The sequence below is a fragment of the Muntiacus reevesi genome, chromosome 4 (assembly GCF_963930625.1).
Source record: "Muntiacus reevesi chromosome 4, mMunRee1.1, whole genome shotgun sequence".
In the NCBI taxonomy this organism is placed as follows: Eukaryota; Metazoa; Chordata; class Mammalia; order Artiodactyla; family Cervidae; genus Muntiacus; species Muntiacus reevesi.
This window is the reverse complement of record NC_089252.1, coordinates 45472137-45488695: the sequence shown is the minus strand read 5'-3', so window position 1 is coordinate 45488695 and position 16559 is coordinate 45472137. Positions and strand designations below refer to the sequence as shown.

The 16559-nt window shown below is 51.4% G+C and overlaps 1 protein-coding gene across 7 annotated transcripts in view; it reads left to right on the top strand.

Moving 5' to 3' along the window:
* ZBTB7C (zinc finger and BTB domain containing 7C) overlaps positions 1–16559 on the top strand; it is a 378538-nt gene that overhangs the window by 326943 nt on the left and 35036 nt on the right. For 2 of the 7 annotated variants that reach the window (XM_065932666.1, XM_065932667.1), the window contains one exon: positions 5725–5826. The exons of the other annotated variants lie outside the window; for them this stretch is intronic. In XM_065932666.1, coding sequence (XP_065788738.1) covers positions 5801–5826 — 26 coding nt within the window. In that variant the 5' untranslated portion in view covers positions 5725–5800. The remainder of the gene's footprint in view (positions 1–5724; positions 5827–16559) is intronic. 7 annotated transcript variants of the gene reach the window in all.

The following is a 16559-nucleotide window of genomic DNA, read 5'->3' as shown; positions in this document are numbered from 1 at the left end:
TTCGATGGTCCTACAGGTGGAAGAAAGATAAGGGAGGAGCTTGCCCGGGCCCCGCAAATGCTGGGCACTCTCTGCTGCCCACAGACCTGACTTTCTTGCCAGCAGAGGTTCCTTTGCTCCGTCTCCTTGGAAGCAGAACTACAGACCCCAGGCAGAAGTCCTGGGGGCTGCATCATGCCCCACAAGATGAAACCACTTGGTACCATGAGGGCCCAGTTGTATCGCTGGCCGATCAGACTGACTTGAGCTTACTGCCTCCTCTCAGAGCAAGGGCATTCCATCAGGCCTGTGGGCCCTGAGAGTCTGGCCCAGGGTGGGCCAGCTGCCATCTCCTTGGACTAACTGTGGTTCAGTAAGGCCCAGCCAGCAACATCCACCCTACTGAGTGAGGTGTTGAGGAGAAGCTAAAGTAGTCAGGGAGGGAAAAAGTTAGGAAATGGAATGACAGGCATCCCCCGATCCCACTACAGTGAAGCTTATCTCCTCCAAGAACACACTTATTCTGACCCTTGTAGAGTTGTTCCCCAAGATGCTTTGAACCTCCAAGATGGGATAATGGGCACTTTCCTTTTCAGAATGGGTGAAAGAATGGGTAAGGCTTTTAAAAGCTTGTTGGAAATGTTTTCTTCCGTTCATTCATTTAACAAATATTGGTGCCTATCCACGTGCAAGAGACCCTGTGCCGGACGCCTTGGAACCCCCACAACGTGGAACCCACACAACAGGCGATGAGTCTTGACTTATATGTGATGAACTTAGAGAGCCCTTGGCATGTTGGCTTTCAGCCACCCTTCACATCCTGACACATGGGGCAGATAATCTACTCAGGTATCAGCTTCCCTACCTATAAAATTGGAATAACTGACCTTTAAGTTCATTCCAGCTTTAAAAATTTAATTCCCCTAGCAATTCCACTCCTGAGAATAGACCCAAAAGAATTGAAAACAGGCTCAAATAAGTCCCATTTCATATAGTACTATTCACAATAGCCAAAAAGTTGAAACAGTGCAAAAATCCATCAAAAATTAGATTAATAAACAAATTGCACCATATCCATACAATAGAATATCATTCAGCCATCAAAAGGAAAGAATTGCTAGTGAATACTACAAGTCAAACAAACCATGGACACATTATGCCAAGTAAAAAGAAGCCAGACAACAGGTCACATATGAGTCTAGTTATATGAAATATTCAAAATGAGTAAATCCATAGAGACAGAAGCAGATTGGTGGTTGCCAGGAGCTGGCAAGGGCAGGGAGGCAGGGCTTAATTGCTAAATTGTTATGAGGTTTCCTTTTAGGATGAGGAATGGCGTGCTTGCTTCAGCAGCACATATACTAAAAATAAGATGAGGAGTGGGTTTCAGAAATAGATGGAGGTGGCAGTTGCATAATATTGTGAATGAACTACATGCTGATGAATGTTTACTTTAAATGGTTAATTTTCTGTTACATGACTTTTAACTCAATTAAAAAAAAAAAGAAAACCTCTATAATTCCTAATACCCATAGCAAGTACAGCCTGTCTCTTATGTCATACTCCCTGGGTATAAACTAGGGTCACTGTGGAAGTAATAAGCAAGAGTATTTCTCCGGTTCTTTCTGCCACTCTGGGTTTCTTGCGACTGAGCTTTCAGCAGGTCTGGGTCTGTGCTCACCACAGCCCTCTGCCTGCCCTGGAGGGTTGCGTGACTGCTCCTGTGTATACCTGCTGACTCACTGTCCCCGCGCTGGGGCCTGCCGCATTATCCTGCATGGCTGGCCCGCTGCCGCCTGTGGAGTGTGGGCCAGGGTACAGACCCCAGGTTGAGGGGGTCCTGCTACCTACCCCGAGGGCACCCTGCTAGGGGTCCCACGAGGCTCTCTGCAGAGGTGGAAAGATCCACTTTCCTGCTTTTGTGTTGGCACCTGCGACATAGGCCCCTGTGGCTCTGCATTCTCATCTCAGAGATGCAAGAGACACAGGCCCTAGCATGCACTCTCTTTTTAGAACTCCTTTCTTAGTGCAAAACCTGGTACTTTGTAGGTGCTCAATAATTATTTGTTAAGTGAATGAATGAACAGTTGAAAGAAGGGATATTGGAATTTTGGGAGATGAGCCAGAGGGCCGTCTTAGTGACAAAATCCAGCTGCACCCAAATCTCCCATCACCTCCAAGCCTGAGGGAACCATTTGAGGGTCCAGCTTGTGGCCTTCAGCTCCAGCCACCTTAGGAAGAGTCACGTTTGGTGGGCAGCTTACCCATGCAAACAACAGAGGCTTGGCTGCCAGGTGCCCAGGCCCTCCCAGCTGGGCCCTGGCACACTCTGACTCTGGGTGGATCAGCTTGGGTGGATCAGCTTCAGTTCAAGCTGGATCTGCCGTGGGAGTTGGAGAAGGCCGGGGATGGAAAGCGTCTTGTGGTGAATCTGCCCAGCCTCTCACGTGGGCACCCCAGGGGAGGTAGCAGGGCATCGGGCAGGGACTGAGTGCTGGTCCTGCCTCCTGGGAGGTGGCAATGGAAAGGCCCAACTCCGTCAGGGAGGATGGTGGACACAGAGTGTGGCCCAGGGCCTGGGCGCTCACAGCTGCTCGGTAAATGGGGTCACTGCTGTCACAGTCAGTTTCTATACCTTCAGCTGCTCATCACCCACCACCTTCACGCAGGCCTTTGATGCTGACGCAGCTGAACTCTCTGGCATCCTGTACATACGCCCTGACTGTACTTTCTCACCCCACTTCTCTGCTTGTTCATTCATTCATTCAATGACTTGTCTCAAGCAGCTGCTCCATGCCAGGCCCCATACCAGGCTCAGGTTCTCTGGGTCTGTGGGTGTGCCCCCCCACGTCCTTCCTCATTCCGCAGTTTGGGGTGTTTATCACAGGGACCCTCAGTAGAGGAGGAGGCTTGGGGTGGATTAGGGGGTGCCATGTCAGAGTCACAAGCAGAATGTTTCCAAGTGCCGCCCACCTCCTTCTCCTAATTGTCACCCCCACTAAGAGAGAGGTATTGGGATCAGATTTCCTGTGCTAAAATGCTCTTGGGCACAGGCCCAGGAGAGCTCTGGGATGCTCCAAAGCACTTTGGGAACTTTTTCAACTTTTAACTTTGGATTTGTTTGTGCCCTGCTCAGCTGTGGGAGGATGACACTCCGCAGGTGGGCAGCCCTGATGGTTACCCGGTTAATTCAGCCACACTAAATAGTTCGGGGCCAGACCATTTACCTCCAGGTGGGCCTGAAGTGTGACCATCTACCTTGTCTCAGCTGACTGGATAATTATCAGTTTCTCCTTTAATTCTGAGTTTTGGGAACACAGCCTTCAGCAGTGGGTCCCCGGTGAACAGGAGGACACAGACCTCAAGTCCTGGAGGGACAAGGACTTGCACCCATCCCCTGATTCTTTGCAGGAGTGTTCGTGTGTCCAGCAGTTCCACCCCACTCAGAAGGGCTGGGTGCTCGAATCCCAGAGGACAGAGGGAGAATTCTTCAAGCATTTGTTCTGGAACAAAATTTTTCAAAGTAGCTGCCAGTGTGCATCCACAGACTCTCTTTTTTTTTTTCTTTCCAATATTTTTTTCAACTAGTCAAATTAAATCAAGGAGGAGATTTTAATTAAGTACTAACCTGGCTTTAAATTCTCAACGTATATGTGACAACCTGTGACTAAGAGACCAGCTAAACTCCTTTCTAGTAAAGACAATGGGGGCAGTATGGAGGAAAAATGTATAAATATTATTAAGTGAAAAAAGGCAGATTACAAGGCAGTTTATAGTGTATGTTCCCATTTTTAAAACACCTGTATGTGTAAGAATCGTAGATATCACAAGGTGTGAATGGGGCAGACCCCAAATAGCCAGATAGACAGTGACTTTTATTTTCTTCCTTTCCTTCTTCTGTATTTTCTAATATTTTTAGAAATGAGCCTTTATAAATAAGAAAAAAAGGGGGGAGGAATTTTTTTTCACTTTTTCCCCTACATAATATATACATAAATTTCTCTCCATTCTGTTCCAATTGCCTTCGCTAGGAAGAACCTTGGGTGCTCTCTTGGTTAGAGGCAGACACACACACTCACACACACACACATACGTAGGATGCTAAGGAAAGGTACTTAGCCAGGTTAGTATTTAGTTGAAGCTTCCCCCTTGATTTAGAATCAAGGTAAAGAATCTGCCTACAATGCAGGCAACCCAGGTTCATCCCTAGGTCAGGAAGATCTCCTGGAGAAGTAAATGGCAACCCACTCCGGTATTCTTGCCTGGGAAATCCCATGGATAGTGGAGCCTGGCAGACTACAGCTCTTGGGGTCATAAAGAGTTGGACACGACTGAGCGACCATTTCAGTTTTTCCTCCTTAATTTGTTTAGATTAATGGAAAAAGTGAGTGTGGTCAGGGCTGGAGGGTGGGGACAAGGAGGTTGTAGGGACCCCATGCCCTGGGCTCCTGTGAGTCCTCAGTGGAGCGGTGCATTATGGGAGCCCTGGTTCTGACCTGCAGGTCCAGGGGGTGCCCTGTGAAACCATCACATTGTGCAAGTCGCCATCCCAAGGGCTCAGTGGATCCGTGAGGACGCAAGTCCATCAACAGCTTGAACTAGGCTCCTGCCAAGCCCAGAGCCCTCACCTGCCCCTGGGGTTCTTCTGTCTGCTCCACTTGGGAAATCAGCCACTTGGGCAACCAGTATTTCCTGAGCTCAGCCACGCTCTCAGCAGCCAGGCGGTGCTTGGAAAGCAGGGAGCATCGGGGGTTAGTGTCCCAGATAGAGAAAAACTGCTCGTGGCCCGTTCCCCGGGGAAATGCCCCCTGCGCCCGCCCTCCTCTGAGGGCACTGCTCTTTCCCAGGCCCCTACCACACCGAACTCTACGGCTGAGTGCAGGGAAACTGCTACCAGATTGTCAATTCCTTCATTCACCCTCGGAACCTCAGTCTTCTCATCAGGAAATTAGGACACCTTTACATCACAGAATTGTGAAAATTAAATCAGGTCATGGGAGTAGACGACCTCCACAAAGTACTGTGACACAGAAGCAGCTCACTCAGGGGCGTCCTGACCCCTAGGCCCTCCGGAGGACCACGCGTTTGCCTTCCATTCCTGTAGCAGCAGGCCCAGGGACTGCCAGTGGCATCGAAGGGGCTCAGTGGGCATCTGCTGAATTTGCCTGAGCCTGCCCTGGGGAGGAAGGAGGAGAGGACAGAGAGCAGCTCCTCCCTTCACACCGAGTTCTAGTGCCAGGCGTGGTCTTAAGTACACGTAGATGGATTATGTGTTCAGTCTGCCGAGGACAGCTGGGGTCCCGTGTTTCCGATTTCTGCAGGTGCTGGAGGATTAGCCAGCCCAGCAGGTGGGGCCTCTGTAGGCACCTCCATTTAACCTGAACACTCTCCCATTCAGATGCAGGGAGGGGAAAACCGACACTGGGGGAAAAAAAAGCCCAAGGGATTTATCCACCCCTCCTCCAGAAGAACTGGAAGCAGGCCTGGGATTCTCACCCTCCCAGAAGCTACAGGTGAAGCCCCTAGATCCCATCCTGGGAGTGAGGAACTGGGGGTGTAGAAAAATCAACTCAGAACTGCACGATGCTCACTGATCCCAGCCAAACCCACAGTAGAGGAAGGAAGGTTGCTACTGGGTTTCCTGGAACCCCAGACCCCAGATAGGTCCCTGGAGGTTCAAGCTCGTGCCTGCTCCCCTTGCGCTGGCTATTGCCACTTTGACCTTGCTTCTGTCTTCTTGTCCAGGCACCGAGCTCGAAGCCCCTCCACAGTGCCAGACAAGAATGCAAGGAGCTGCAGCTAAAACTGGAGGGTCCCTTTTATGTCCCTTGTCACCCAAAGAACCAGGTGGGCATTGGAGCGGGAAGAGGTAGGTAGAATGACTAGGTAGAAACCAAGACTCTGTTGTGTGGGCTAGGTACCGATGTACACCATGGCAGCACTCACACTGATGAGGCTCGGACATGTGTTTCTTAGGGATGGTGCCTGTAGCACTGTGGGTGGGAGAAGCAATGCCTAAGATAAAGCGCAGAGGTTTGAATGCTGCGAACACTGCAAAACACCTTTTTTCTCTTCTCCCTCTTCCCTCTTCCCTCTGAGAGATGACCTATTTTGATGCTGGCAAAGATGTGAGTTTAATTAACTAGTGGGGTCTAAGGGTCAAGGGAAATTTGAGAATTTAAAAAACAGGGGGCCAGTATGTTAATAACTATGTGACTCACCACAAAAACCTCATAGAATGGGAAGGACTTGGAACAGCAGGAGACCGGGGTCTCAATTCCTTTGACAAGCAGATGTCCTTGACGGTACCATTTCCCAAGTCTGCTTCCCAGGCTGCAGAGCTCTGAGCTAAGAGATGCTTTGATTCTGTTTTCTGCATTGGGTCAGGGGAGCATCTTTAAGGATAGGCTCTCCATCTCCTCTCCATTCTATCACTGGGAGGTTTGGGGGCTGGGAGAATCGGGTCACTGTGTCCCAGCCCAAGTTCTGTCTTTACTTGACCTCAGGGTCTCATGCAAACCGTCCGCTTTATACAAGGGTGGGTGCTTATCCTCTCAGGGTGCGGGGATGTTCTCAGCCGCTGTGCTCTCCTGGGGGGCTCTCTGGATGCCCCCTGGTACTCATCCTTTCATATGACAGGCACTCGCTGAGCTGGCCCACTCCTGGAGGGCTACAGGGCCACCAAGATAGGAGCCATCCCTCTCCCTGAGAGCCCACATTCCAGGGGCAGTGACGCCAGGCTGCTTACTGCAGACTGAACTGGGGTCCTCAGACGTAGGGGCCAGGCCTTCATCTCCGGAGCTCACAGTTCCCTTGGGAACTGCAGGAAATGAATTCAAGCTATGGGAAAGAAGGGAACTGCTAGGAGAGGAGACGGAACATGATCCAAGGACAAGGTGCCGGGCAGAGCTGGAGGCCGGGCCAGGGCTGAGCCACCCACGCCAGCAGCAGGATGGCCGGGCCGGGCTCTTAAAGACAGTTGGGTGGGGAAGCAGGGGCGGAGACCAGCTGGCCAGCCACAGCCAGACTTAGCCCTGCAAACAGGGAATTGCAAGGTCTCCTTGGGTGGGGAACGGGGAGGAGAGGCCTTCTCCCTGTTCAGGTTCAGGGCCTGTTTGAATTCCCTGGCCCAGAAGAGCAGCCCGCTGGGAGCCTGTCTGTTCCTGCCTGCAACTCCGCGCCTGTCCCAGCTCCAGGGACTCTTCTGTTCCCATTGTTTCCGGCACCCCACACCCCAACCCAAGAATAAAGATAAACACCCCTTGCCCATCGCCCCGCCTGCCCGCCTGCCCTCCCCGCCCCGGGTGACTCAGGCTGGTGGCCCCGTGGCAGGGGCCCTGCTCGGCCTGGCTCTGCTCAGCTGCCTACATCTGCTGCTGATTTCCTTCTCTGAAGCAGTAGTCCTTTATGTCTCTTCGACCTAAATTAGGGTTGTTGTTTTTTTTTTCCCCCTTAGGGTGGGTTTTTTTTTTTTCCTGGATTAAAAAAAGTGGTACCTTTCTCCCCCTGTGGTGTGCACATTATTATAGTGTCTGTTCGCTTTAGAGGGGACAAGAAGGAGCGTGAACTTGGACAAGTCCAGTTTAATTGTGATGTACGGCTGCCCGAGGTCTCCTGTCCACTCTGGCCGATTCTGAGCCAAACCAGTTTTCCATGGCCAGACGGGGCCCGGTTTCCACAGCGTTTCCTGTCAGGAAGTTCCCCCGCCCACTGTGCGCTGTTAAATGGATCCTTTTCATTCCTTTTCCTCTTATAAACTTCCCTTTCAGGTCATCCTGAAGGGAGAGTGAGGATGTGGCCGGCCGGGGGAAGGGAACCCCAGGCTCCGTTTGCCAAAGGGAGGAGGCTGGCAGGACCCGGCCGGGGTCACACACCTGGGGTCCCAGCCCCAGGGCGAACCGTAGGGTGACCGACTCCTCTGCAGAAGGGGCTCTGCCTCAGTTCCCAAACGAGGCAGTTAGGGGCCCCCCTGTCCACCCTTCCCCCCAAGAGGAGGTGGTTACTGGTGAAGTGGGATTTGAGGAGTAATGGGAAGAGTACCCCATCCTAAAAATACCTCCCTCCTTCTCCCATCCTAAAAATACCTCTGCCACAAACTTCCCACGGAGAGTGAAATTCTACCTTTCCCATTTCGGTCTTTGCTTGTTTGCTTGTTTGCTTTTTGCAAGCGCCTTGAGGAGGCTTGGCCAGCTCACCCCCCTACCTACATGAATCGAGTGTGGGAAGCTGGCAGCCAGCCTTCAGGAGCGGGACGTGGGAAGGCTGGGCATCCCTGGGGAAAGGTGAGCTGGAGTTGGGTGCCTAAGACAAACCTGGTCAATAGAAGTGACTGTCCAGGGACTGGCTGGGAGGAGGGAGAGGTAACTTTTCCTTCCTTGTCCTGTAAGCTTCACGTGTCAGCTCACTTAATCCTTGGGTCCATTTTGTACAGTAAGTACCTTTCCCCTGTTTGGGGTATTCCTACTCATTTTACAGATGAAAAGTGTTAGTCACTCAGCTGTGTCCAACTCTTTGTGACCCCATAGACTATAGCCTGCCAGGCTTTTCTGCCCCTGGAATTCTCCAGGCAAAAATACTGGAGTGGGTTGCCATATGAGGAACTTGAAATTCAGAGAGGCAAAGTGTCACATGATCCCACACAGCTGGGACTAGAGATGGTGACTGATTCCAGACATCAGATGCCTTCCTCATACCTCAGGCCGTCTCCAAGGGGCACCCATGCTTCACCCATTCACTCATTATTAAAACTTAGATAACATGAAATTCACCATTTAAGGGTATTATTCAGGTGCATCAAGTATATAGGTTGTGTGCAGCTGTTATTGCTATTCATCTCCAGAACCTTTTTTATCATCCCCAACTGCAACTCCATAACCATTAAACAGTAGCTCCTCATTCTCCACCCCTCAGCCCCTGGCAGCTACCATTTTGCTCCCGTCTCTGTGGATTTGTCAATTTCAAGTATCTCATTTAGGTAAAATCATACAATGCTTGTCCTTTTGTGACTGACTTATTTCACTTAACATAATATTTTCAAGGTTCATTCATGATGAAGCATGTTCCAAAACGTCATTCCTTTTTATGGTTTTTGTGTGAATATACTTATCCAGTCACCTTTGCTGCATTTGGGGTGGTTTCCACCTCTTGGCTATTGTGAATAATGCTCCTATGAACATGGGTGTAAAAATCTCTCTCAGAGTCCTTGTTTTCAATTCTTTTGAGTTTATACCCAGAAGTGGGATTGTTGATCATATGGCAATTCTATGTTTAATTTTTTGAGGAGTCACCATACTGTTTTCCATAGCAGCTGCAACATTTTGCATTCCAATCAGCAATGCACAAGCATTCCAATTCCTCCACATTCTCACCAACACTTTTTGGTTTCTTGATAGTAGTGTGAGGTAGTATCTCATTATGATTTTGATTTGAATTTCCCTAATGATTAGTGATATTGATCATCTTTTCATGTGCTTATTGGTCAGTTGAGAACATCTTTGGAGAACTGTCTAGTCAAGTCTTTGGCTCATTTTTGAGTTGGGTTGTTGTGGGGTTTTTGTTTTATTTTGGTGGTGTTGAGTCATCCATGCATCTTCACTCAGAATTACAGATAATCAGGAATTTTTCAGAGACTCTTAGGTCATCATTTACGTTCATAACAAGGACCTGAGTTAGCTTCAGTGACTTTCTGAATCAGTTAAACAGTATGTATAGTACTTTTGTGTAAAGAGTGTTTTATTGCATTTGCGATATCTTAGAATCCATAGTTCTCATGAAATTTTCATTCATTTATCATGCCTGTACATTACAATGTACCAGATACTGTGCTGCAGGCATTAAAAGAGTATGACATGATCCCTGCCCTTAAGGAGCTGCTGGGAAGAAGCAGTTACAATCAAAATGGCATGTGCACATTTTTTGGACCAGAAATCTCAGTGTACACTAATGGGAATTTTTGGTGCACGAGGCTGGGCTCTGAGACACGCTGGGAAAGGGGAGAATGCAGGCTCAGAAGGAAGCTAAGGAAAGAATCAGCACAGAAACATCAGGAAAGATGAGGGTGGGGGGGAGGGTCCATGGTGTCTGTCTTCTTATCCAGAGACTGTCATGAGGCATGTTTGCATCCCTCCCTCCATCACGCACAGATGCCTGTCCCCCTTTGTAGCTGCTCTGGGCTTCAAGTTGGAGGCAGCTTTTTAAGGGAGTGACAGGGTGAAGGGATGCAAAGTAGGACTCAAAGGGGAATCTCTGACCTGACCTCTTGGTGCTGTTTCAGTGCAGGGGGTTCCCCTTCTCCAGGAACACACTGTGTGGAAAGAGGTGTGGCCCCACGTTGGGATGGGGTGGGCTCTTCCCAGCATTGCTGGGTTCTTGGCCATCACCCACTAAGATCGTGGACGGCCTTGCCCCTCCTTTTCCTTCTGCCACCTCTATACTTTGACTGGTAAAGTAGCACCAATTCTTTTCTCAGGTGGCGCCATCCAATGACAGTGTCTTTGTGACTTTGACAGCGGGAGACCAGGTACCAGTCTGTAGCCAGAGGCTTGTCATGCCAGATCCTAGGGGAGATAATTCTAGAACCGAGTAGGCAGCACCAAACCTTGTTTCCTTCTAGGATGTCAGGGCCCAAAAGTATGCCATGCCTCACTCACTAGAATCAAAACTCAGTGTGGACCTTGGTTCAGTGCTATAAGCCTCCTAATGCCTGGCACATAAATGGTTAACATGTGTATGTTGAGTGGGTGAAGCAGTGAGTCCCTGTCTGCCTCCTTGGCATCCCCTTGAAGTCTTACAGACCTGGGTTTGGGTCCTGGCCCTGCCAGGTGCCCTGGGTGAGTGAAGTCACCTCTGAGAGCCCCCGTTGCCTCCCCTGTGAAATGGGGCAGCCATCCCAGGAGCCTCACCCGGAGCGTGACACATCCCTTCCCTCTCTTCTTCTCCACCAGGGGCCAGACCAGACTCCCCTGAAGAAACTGCCCAGCCACTAACCCCTTGAGCCTTTTATCACATTTTTTGCCTAGTCTCCCACCTGGGCTCAAATCCTACCCCTCATTTGTGCCTTTCCCGGGGACAGTGAACACCTTTCTGGCTCCACTCACAGGGCAGTGGGGAGGCCTTCCGGTTAAGAGTCCCGGAATTGGAAGGGACAGAGTCCAGAATCAGGCACGTGCAGCTCAAAGCCTCGCTCCTGATAACAGAGGCTCCCAGATGGGAGTGGGGGGCGGGATACGGTGGGAGCGGTCAGAGCGCCCCGACCTGCTCTCGTGGGCCTCCACTGGCCACAAGGTGGGACTTTCTCCAGCGTGCATTCTCACAGCCGCCTGCCCTGTTCGGGGTAGACCCTGGGGGTGGCCCCTTTCCCCAGTCTGGGGCTGACAGAGGGCACGTGGGTGAGATAGCTGGAGGGCACCCTTGCAGCCCCCTGTCATCCCGTCAGATGCACTGTGGGTGGGCAGAGAAGAGTCAGCAGGATCTTTCAGGGGAGGGGGTGTCAGCGGGGCCCTGAGCATAGCAGGGAGCCGACAGGACGCGGAAGGGCAGGGCCTTTCCAGGTTGGAGCAGGGAGGACGGGAATGGGGAGAGGCGTGCCGCCCACGGAACCTCGGGGACAGGTGAGCCCAGCCCTGAGGAGACAATGTGTCCATCTGTTCAGTCAGTGAGGCAACAATGGTCTGTGTGAGCGCCGTCTGCACCTGGCCCTGCCCTGGGCGGGGATACAAAGGTGGGCGGGACACTGTGTGCGCCCCCTCGGGAGGTGGGTGACCTCCTGATGGGTGCTGCGTGCCCTTGGCGGGGCGGGGGAGGGCGGGAGGCAGAGCCACTTCTTGCCTCAAGCTGGCCTCTCCCGCTGCAACGGCCTCAGTCCCCGCCTGAGCGGACCTGTGAGCTCCGGCCCCAAAACTCAGGCTGTTGTTTGCTGAAGCCAGGAGGGCCCTGAGAGGCAACTTGTGCCCAGAGATGGCAAATTTTGGAGAGCAGCTGACCCCTGCGCTCCTTCCATCTGAAGATGCCAAGACCCCACCTCAAAGGCTCTGATTTGTAGTCCTAGGCGGAGCAGCATTTTTAATAAGCTTCCAAGTGACTCCATGGTGGTTCTCAGCCTTGTGCACGTGGAGAGGCCCTGGGAGTTTAAAACACCAATGCCCAGGCCCCATCCCTGGAGAGTCTGGTTCAACCGGTCTGAGGTTGGGGTCTGGACGCTGGTGGTTTCAAGAGATCCTGCAGTGATGTAATGTGGGTTAGCACCCACAGGACTCATGTTAGAGGACCACCAACTTATCCAACTACCGCACATTAGTCAGAGTTCTCCAGAGAAGAACTGACAGTGTGTGTATGTGTGTGTGTGTGTGTGTGTGTGTGTGTGTGTGTGTGTGTGTGTGTGTGTGTGTACAGAGAGCAAGAAGGGGAGATTTATTTCAAAGAATCGGCTCATGTCATTGTGAGAGTTGGCAAGTTCAAAATCTGCAGGACAGGCCCGCAGGCTGGAGACCCAGGTTAGAGCTGATGTTGCAGTTCAGGCCTGAAAGGGTCGGAAGGCAGAATTCCCTCCTCCCCTGGGGATCCGAGTCTCTTTTCTCTTAGGGTCTTGAACTGATTGGATAAGGCCCACACTTTTTATGTATGGTCATCTGCTTTACTCAGAATCTACTGATGTAAATGGTAATCTCATCTAAGAAATACTGTCTAGACTGAACTATCTAGACTGGTGTGTGAACAAATATCTGGAAGCTGGGGCCTAGACAAGTTGATACACCTCAACTGAACTGTCACCTACTTCATTTTGCAAAGGGAACTAAGGCCCAAAGAAACAGAGCGACTTATCTGGGGCCTCATACCTGGTTCTTCCATTGCACTTTTATTTGTCATAGACTCAGGGATTGTCAAACCTTGAAGAGACCTTGAAGTTAGTTCAACTCGTTCACTGACAGGGGAAGCTATGATTCAACAGGGCTGACCACTCTTTCCAGGTCATGCATCTTGCCAAAGAGGAGCTGGATCTTAATCCCAAGACATCAAATGACCTGCAGCTACTCCTTCCTCTCCTCCCAGTTGCAACATAGTAAGATAACAAAGAGAAGGACGTTTCTGTCACCATGTAGACGAGCCCCGCCTCTCTCCCTAGGCTCCAGCCGGAAGACTCCCTCTTCAAGATCTTGGGAACGGGGAGGGGACACTGTACACTGACACCACCTCTCAGTAGGGGGGAGGGTTGGGAGGCCCCCCAGTGGTTGCTGACTCCCTGCACTTATACCCAGGCCCCACTAGTATCTATAATTTTGTGGCTGCTTCATTTGTGTTCGGGTTTGCATCCTTAATGCATCATCCACAGAGACGGTCTCTGCACACCCACCTTTTGTTCAGCATTAAATATGGCTTGTGAAGTGGAGTTTGCTTTCAATCAAAGCCCAGTTGTGGTGGTTCATCTTGTTATGTCACCCCCACTCCTGGCCCTAAGGGCTTCAGAGCACCCATGTCAATGGGGTGTGCAGATCCTCTGAAATATGCATATGATGTTGGCCAGAGATTGTGACCCAGGCAGGGTCTGGATGCAGCAGGCTGTGGGCAGACGGAGGACTCCAGGGACAGGGCAGACAGCCAGGGCTGGCAGGGCCATGGGTGCCACTGGGCCAGGCCCCAGGGACTTCCTGCAATAATTATGGGGCCTCAAGAGGTGCATGGCATGGAAACCGAGGATTCGGCTGGCCAGGAGATGACGCCTGGCCGGCAGATGAAGGGGAGAGCAGACTGCCTGCTGGAGACAGGAGACCCTCAAAGGCAGGGATGCCTCATCCAGGAAGCTTCCATACGTGGGCTGGTTTCAGGGAGAGGGAGGGGGCAGAGGAAAGAGCCGCAAGTCCTGATGCTGAATTGCCTCCAGGGGTGCATGCTTAGTCGGTTCAATTGTGTCCGACTCTCTGCGATCCCGTGGGCCATGGCCTGCCAGGCTCCTCTGTCCATGGGATTCTCCAGGCAAGAACACCGGAGTGGGTTGCCATTTCAACTCCAGGGGTGAGGGATGGATGAAAAGATGGACTGTCCCCACCTGCCCTCCTCATATGATGACAGAAAGCTAGAGTCTGAATAAGAGCACTTCTCAGAGCCCTGGGCAGGAAGCTACGTTGTGTGGTAGAGGCAGCCCATAGGTTGGGGGCCCAGGGACCCAGGCGAGGCCCCTGCTACTCCTGTGACCTCGAGGAGGCTGGCTCTAGTTGGAGCTAGGCCAGGAGGTCAGGCCTCCAGACTTGTATCCCAGAGGGCTCTGTCCTCTATCCCAGAGCTTTCCAACATGCCACCCAATACTGACTCCTCAGCCCTCCCATCGGGTCCTAATTCCCACACAGGCTTTCACAGTGAAGACCTCCCCCAACCAAAACGGCCTATCAGATCTTGGCAGCTGACATCTTTGACCAGGGAGTCCTTTTTGAGAGGGAGGATAGTTAGCGATACCCTCAGGAAGCCGGGATTATGAGCCACCCACTGTGGCTTTTGCCTCCCTATAAATTAGACTGTCCCCTGCCCACTTTCCCTTGCTCCCATTCATTCCCTTCTCCTAGAGAGACCACCCCCCTTATTCCCCCTTCCTCTCCCTGTTTCTATCACTGTTCTTCCCCTTCCCAATACCTTGCATGGCCAGTGGTGTGGACGGTGGGCTTAAGTCCCGAGGGTCAGGTGCCCTGGCTCCTCTGTGGGGGTGAGCAGTTGTCCTGAGGAGCTCACCTGTACTGCTCTTGAGATAATCCAGAAATCCTTGAAAACTTGGGTGCAGGTTAAAAAGGGCTCTAGTGGTTCCCACCAGCCGAGCTCCTCATTAAAATCTGCCCTGGTGGGAATTCCCAGTGGTGGGAATGGCGAGCTGGGTAGCATCATTTCAGGCTGGGAAGAGAGAGGGACGTTGGGGTGTTGAGAGCTTAGTGAGGTACCCTCCAATCACCCCATCACAGCAGCTACCCACGTGTGGGGCCAGCCCTTCTTCTGCTTCCCAGGAGATTGGGGCCACCTTCTCATCCTTTGTGGCCACAGTGCTCAAATTTCCAAGATAATTATCCAGCCTTGTCTTGACAGTGACACAGAAAGACCTGCTGAAGTGGACTGGATTGCCAGAGATAAATATCACTACTGTCACCATCCTTATTAATGAACATTTAAGAACCTGTCACTCACAAAATACCATGAAAGTTCTGGGTTGTATGGGAAAAAAAATTAGTTTGACATGATTATGCTCTGGAGACCCTTACCTTCCAGTCCTATAGGCTTTAGTTTTCTCAAAATCTGCAAAACGATGGTGTTAAACCAAGTAACCCCACAGCCCCATGTAACTCTAAATCCTTCTCTGCTCAGTGGGCATCACTGAAACCTGGACCACAGCTGGCCGTGGCAACTGCCCATTTGCTTATTTATATGACCCATGTTGCTGCCTCTCCCTCTTTCTCTCCTCTCGCTACACCTCCCTTGGCTCCCTTTTCTCCTTGTCTTGATTTCATTAACCTGCAATCCCCTGCTTCTTCCCATCTCCGTCACATCTGTCTCCTCCCCTTCTGCCCCTCCATGCTCCATCAGAGCCAGAGGCAGAGGGCTGCCCCCTCTCAGGGTTGCCAGGGTTGACCAAGCCACAAGGACAACAGGAATTCTCTCTTGGCGTTGACTTAGGCAGGGCCTCTCGAGAGTGTTGGTTGAGACTGTAAGCCCTGCACAGTGTGTCTCGGGAAGCTGAAACACATGATCACGAAAGGCAGCGGAGGCGGGAGGTTTATATAGAAGATGGAGATCATCTAGGTGACCTACCATCCCCCTCTGCCCAGACCCAGGGGAGTCCCAGAATATGGGACTTTCAAATGCTTCAACCAGGAAAGTCCTGGGAAAACCAAGATTAATTGGTCTCATCTTGGGCTTTGGGTGGTGGGAAGCAGGGAGAGTAACCTTCGAGGTGAGGTTGGTGTGTTATAATTCTTTCTGGGGTCCTGGCAGACAGAGTCACAGACTCCTGCCCACAGCAGAGAGCTGAGCGGGGGTGGCAAAACAAGGATGCCCTGTGCCAGCTGTGGTTCCTGGTGCCAGAACCAGCACCCTGGTGTGGTTAAGAGTGAAGCTGCATTGTCTGCCTAGGAAGATGTCTCTTCCCCCTCTCTGGATCTCAGCATCCTCAACTATAGAAGATCCCACCCAGCCCCGACATCCTAGAAGCCATCTTAAGGTGTATGCAAACCGAATTCCCAGTTCCTTCCACCATCGTCCCAACTGTCGGTTGTTGGATGCTCTTACATGGAGCCCTTAGGATGGAGCAGACCACTGACTCACTGCACATCCTGGGACTTGAGACTTTACCACTCCTGGTTCAGTCTCCTCATAGGAAAATGGGAGCAGACATAACCAGCTCACGGGGTCATTGGAAGGATTCAAGGAGGTAATACACATACAAGAGCCCACTCATGACCTGGCACATAGTAGGTGATCAGGAAGTGGTGCATGAAATTAAAACTGCTCCCATGTGTCTAACTTGCTCAGGGTTCAGGGGCTCTGTGGGTGAGGTGGGATGTGAGGTTTAGACATCGTGGACCAGAGTGGAATCCTTTGTGATGGATGCT